Source organism: Juglans regia, chromosome 12, assembly GCF_001411555.2.
Source record: "Juglans regia cultivar Chandler chromosome 12, Walnut 2.0, whole genome shotgun sequence".
NCBI lineage: Eukaryota > Viridiplantae > Streptophyta > Magnoliopsida > Fagales > Juglandaceae > Juglans > Juglans regia.
In genome coordinates this window covers 14,508,463-14,512,988 of record NC_049912.1, presented here as the reverse complement: position 1 = coordinate 14,512,988, position 4,526 = coordinate 14,508,463, and the positions used below count along the sequence as shown (strand labels likewise).

Genomic DNA, 4,526 nt, shown 5'->3' with positions numbered 1-4,526 from the left:
TTAGTAAATCTCTTTGGAAGCTTGTGAATAAAGAGAGTCTAGAGAGTTTCCTCATACCTCGGAGGCTACTATTTATACCTGGTTTCTTGGGGGACGGACGGGGGGGGGGGGAAGGGGATAGATTGTGCCTGTCCCTGTGGGACCCTTGTCCTTTTCACTATTCCATTGCTAGAGTCATTTAATGTGGAGTGGTCTCTACGATGGCGTCATTAATGCTTCGTGCAGTCTGGGTTGTGGCGCTATAAATGCGGCGTGGCGTTCCCGTTTGTTTCCTTCCGTAAGCTTCTTCAATTGTTCGTTGATGTCTCCCTGTCAGACGATTGAGGGTTCTCCTGGCTCCCTCTATTGCCTTGTGTGAGTCCCCATGGGTGGCCTGTTGTTGAGTTGCGTCAGGCCTCCCTGTCTTATCAACCATCATTGCCTTGTGCGAGTTCCCATGCTTTTCTTCTTCCATTTACTAGATAGATATTAGTGTGAAAGATTTGAGTTTCCCTTTCAGGTTTTCTTGTCTCGCTGGAGTCTTTTTGTGGTGAGGTTGAAGAAGATGAAGTCTGGTCAAAAGTCCCCAGAGTCATATGTGTCTGTCCCTTTTATCTTCTGACCCGTTTGCTTTATATCTCTTCTCTTGCTTTATTCAAATCATCCATTTTTCTTTATTGACATATTATTTTTCTCATGTCTGAAATACTGCGCTTCCTATGTGGTTGTCCCCTTTCCCTCCTTCCTTCCTTCCTTTCTCCTAATGGGTCTTCCCCCCATGGACTTACATATTCATATTAATGATTTCCAACTAATTAGAAAAGATCATATATCCTCAACAATTATTCATTTAACTTGATGGTTTTATTACTCCTACAATTAAAAATCAGTACTTATTTCTCCAAAAACTGTGAGAATAAATAAATATTCATATTTTATTACCAAATACACCCCGACTAATCTTCATACAAGGCAAGCCCCTAGCCCATGCGGGGTACTACTAGCACGAGCCACCAAGGGGCTAGCTTTAAATAAACAAGCTTAATTAGAATTATACAAGCTTTAAAATACTTAAAAAAATAAAAATAAAAAAAACTTAAAAGTACTTAAGCGATAGAACAGAGCATGCAGATTCAACCCCTGTGAGGATTAACCCAACAGCACTAGATATGGTAATAGTACCGGCCAAATTCGTGCGAAATAAAGCACGTTTCAAGCTAGGGATGAGATTCCAGGGACTAATATAGAATTTGTTCAACTCTTCAGCCATCGTGTGATAATGAGAGTTTATTTTGATATAGAAACGTGTTTCGCCGGACAGCTTGTTGATCATTGAAGTTGCCACGACGCCATCCAGCCAATTATCGATGATCTGCTCTCGTACAAGTACATCCAAATCTTTGTCTGTTTTGATAAGGAAACTTAACATGGTATAGTAATCAGTAATATATGCCTCATCTTTATAAGGATAGTGATATTTCTCCAAGGCAATGAGGTTTCGAGCATAAATCTCCGTGGTATCGTCTAACTGAAAGCGTGGGACTTCCAGCACTCCCTCCACATATTTTAGTTCAAGAGGTGAGAGATTAGAGCTTGGTTTGCTCATCTTAAACTTCAATCCTACCTCATCCAGCTGGGTTGCACTGTACATTTCCTTCATCTTTTGAGACTCTCCTTTCGGTCGCCTTTCGCTAGGAGGCATGCAAAAGTTTCTAACCAAGTCAGTGAAGTGCAATATTTTTGTTGACGGAGAATATTGGGAAATTTGAACGTTGTAATATTCGAACTGGCGAAAGGTAAGCCCAATGAAGGGGTTGTTTTTTGAGCGAGATGGAAATGCAATGTCATATATTTTCTCAGTAATAAAGAAAGGAAGCTGATTTTCAAGTAATATGAAGTCCATCTGCATCCTATTGCACAAACACGGCTCTAATATTTCTTGGTCACTGTCGGTCCAGTTTAGCGTCTTGTTTTTCCAGAAATACTCGATAATGAAGCTGGCATCAAGCAGGATCATTTTCACAAAATCATCACTGTCAAGTGATATAGTCTCCGAATAACTTTCCCAAACACTTTCTTCCGCACCTTTTATAGTGCTTACTATATCTTCCAACTCTATTTCAGCTCTTTCCTTGAAACTCTTTAGATAATTCAATTTAAACCTTTTCATGGTTTGCAATTTTGGATTATTACGATGGAAAGGCCCAATTGATATTACCTGAGGAGTATAAGCTTCTTCGTTCGATTTGCGAATGTGATCTGAAACCTTGTAGATACAACAATGTTTAGATGTTGATGCTGGGAGTGTCTCTAAGTTTTTTATCATACCTGCGATTTCTTTGGACAGCTTTTTAGCCCCATGTTCCTGATTGTTTTCAAAACTTGCTGATTGTCCTGCCATCTATATATCAAGTTGCTATTCTGAAACTTCCTGCTGACAAACACAAGATCCTCACTTTATATATATAGAGAGAGAGAGAGAGAGCTAGCTAGAACATGGATCGATCGATGTTCATAAAAGAATAAAAGAAATTAATGAAATAAACCTGAGAATAAAAGAACGAGCTAGCTAGAAGTACTCGTCCTGCAAGTTTTATGCGCATGCACTGAGATAAAGGACAAATTAAAGAGCTTTCCAAACTTTTGAAATGAAATGTAGATCTTTAATTCACCGTGTGACTCTTTAAAATAAAAGGGCTATATATAGACAAACAACTTCTCGCAAGCGCTCTGCCCGTCTTGTTGCCATATCTCCTTAAACGAGCTTGGTTGATCAGTAATGTATTCCGGGCCCGCCTCAATTAAATATCTGAGATGTATTTGAGATTTGCAACGTAGTTTTTGTAAAACAACTATTTTTCTATATATAATTTGGTTCACAATCTATAAACTTGGAGAAGTTCTAAATTTGAGAAGAAATTTACAAACGGAGAAGTTTACATGAGTATAACGACCTATTATATTAATTAGGACATGTTTGGACACCATGAGAATTATTAATATCACTTAAATATAAAACACTTATCAATTTCAAATTTTTAATTTTTTAATCTATATATTTAGTATGTAATCATTAGGGGTGTAAATTTAAACCGAGAAACCGGAAAACCGGTCTGGACTGGACCAGTTTTGAACCGGTCCGGTCTGAAACCGGTTCTTGAATTATGCAAACCGGCTGGAACCGGTCCGGTTTCGGTTCTATGATTTCCGGAACCGGACCGGACCGGTTGGGGAAAAAATATAAAAATTAATATTTTATATACAAGTTAGATATATAATATATAATTATATGTGAAATTTTTATATATAATATATATAATTATATATTATATATGAAATAATTTCATATTATAATTTATAAATTACAACATAAAATGTTAATCTTAAATATGAACATTTGTAATTTGTTTGATTATATGTTATTAATATAATTATATATAAGATAATGTTATTATAATTTATAAAATAAAATTTTAATCTTGAAGATGAAAATTTAATTGATCATATACTTTAAACATAAAAAATATATATTAAATTATATTATATATAGTCTAATATATTATATAGCTATACTAATATATAAGTTTATGACTAATACTAATATATAACTATACAAATAGTATAATATCAATACTATTATATAGTCGAATATATTATATAGCTATACTAATATATAAGTTTATAAATAATACTAATATATAACTATACTTTACTAAAACAAATTTTTTTTAGTAGTGTAAATTTTGTAATAGGAACAGATTTTTAGAACAAATTTTTATTTTTTAATGATAAATTTACATTTTAAAAAACCGAAAAACCGAACCGGACCGGAAATCAATAAAATCGGAGATACCGGTTTAGGAGGGTAACTGGTACGTAATCGGTTTTGAAAAATACAAAACTGGTACATACCGGTTCGGTCTTAAATTTTGTCCAAAACCTGACCGGACCGGACCGGTTACACCCCTAGTAATCCTGACATTCAAAGACAAAAATCAATATAATTTTTACAAACTTCAAAACAAAATACAAAAATCAATACAATTTCCTCAAATTCCAAATAAAATTATATTCAAATTATTTTTTAACGTTATAATATTTTTAGTCAACTTTTTCTCTATTATTTCTAAAACTTTAATAAAATAACTTTATTCAAATAATTTTACTATTATTTATAAAATTAAAATTATGAGATACTCCAATACTTTATTCAAATAATTTTACTACTAGTTATATTCATTCCTATGTAACATTTGATTGATAACAAATTCTTTGTCGAAATTCTGCAATTTATGTGCGAGAGTCGTGAATTCTGACTTTTTCTTTTTCATATTGGGTTTTTTTCTTTTAGGATAGGTATATTTTCTGATGAAAGATATCTATGAGCTAGTAAAGAATACCTACAAGAAAAATATTCAACAGAAATATAACTCTTTTAATCAATGTGTTATTTTAATTATTTATTATTATTACAAGCTCTCTGAAAAACGAAGGCAGTAACTCATTCCAAATTTTTACTGCATGTAATTTATTTATTTACTTTTTTC

The 4,526-nt window shown here is 33.4% G+C and overlaps 1 protein-coding gene across 2 annotated transcripts; it reads right to left on the bottom strand.

Annotated features, from left to right (window-relative positions):
- Positions 1-890: 890 nt before the first annotated feature.
- LOC108981952 (UPF0481 protein At3g47200-like) lies at positions 891-2,654 on the bottom strand. Of its 2 annotated transcripts, none has more exons than XM_035683325.1 (2): positions 2,526-2,654; positions 891-2,410 (listed from the first exon to the last, which is right to left on the bottom strand). In XM_035683325.1, exon 2 carries the CDS (start codon positions 2,378-2,380, stop codon positions 1,076-1,078), a length of 1,305 nt encoding a protein of 434 aa, XP_035539218.1. In that variant the 5' UTR covers positions 2,381-2,410; positions 2,526-2,654; the 3' UTR covers positions 891-1,075. The 2 variants fall into 2 exon arrangements, with proteins under 2 accessions (XP_035539218.1, XP_035539219.1); XM_035683326.1 differs by having other exon boundaries at positions 891-2,413; positions 2,526-2,638.
- Between the last annotated feature and the right edge of the window lie 1,872 nt (positions 2,655-4,526).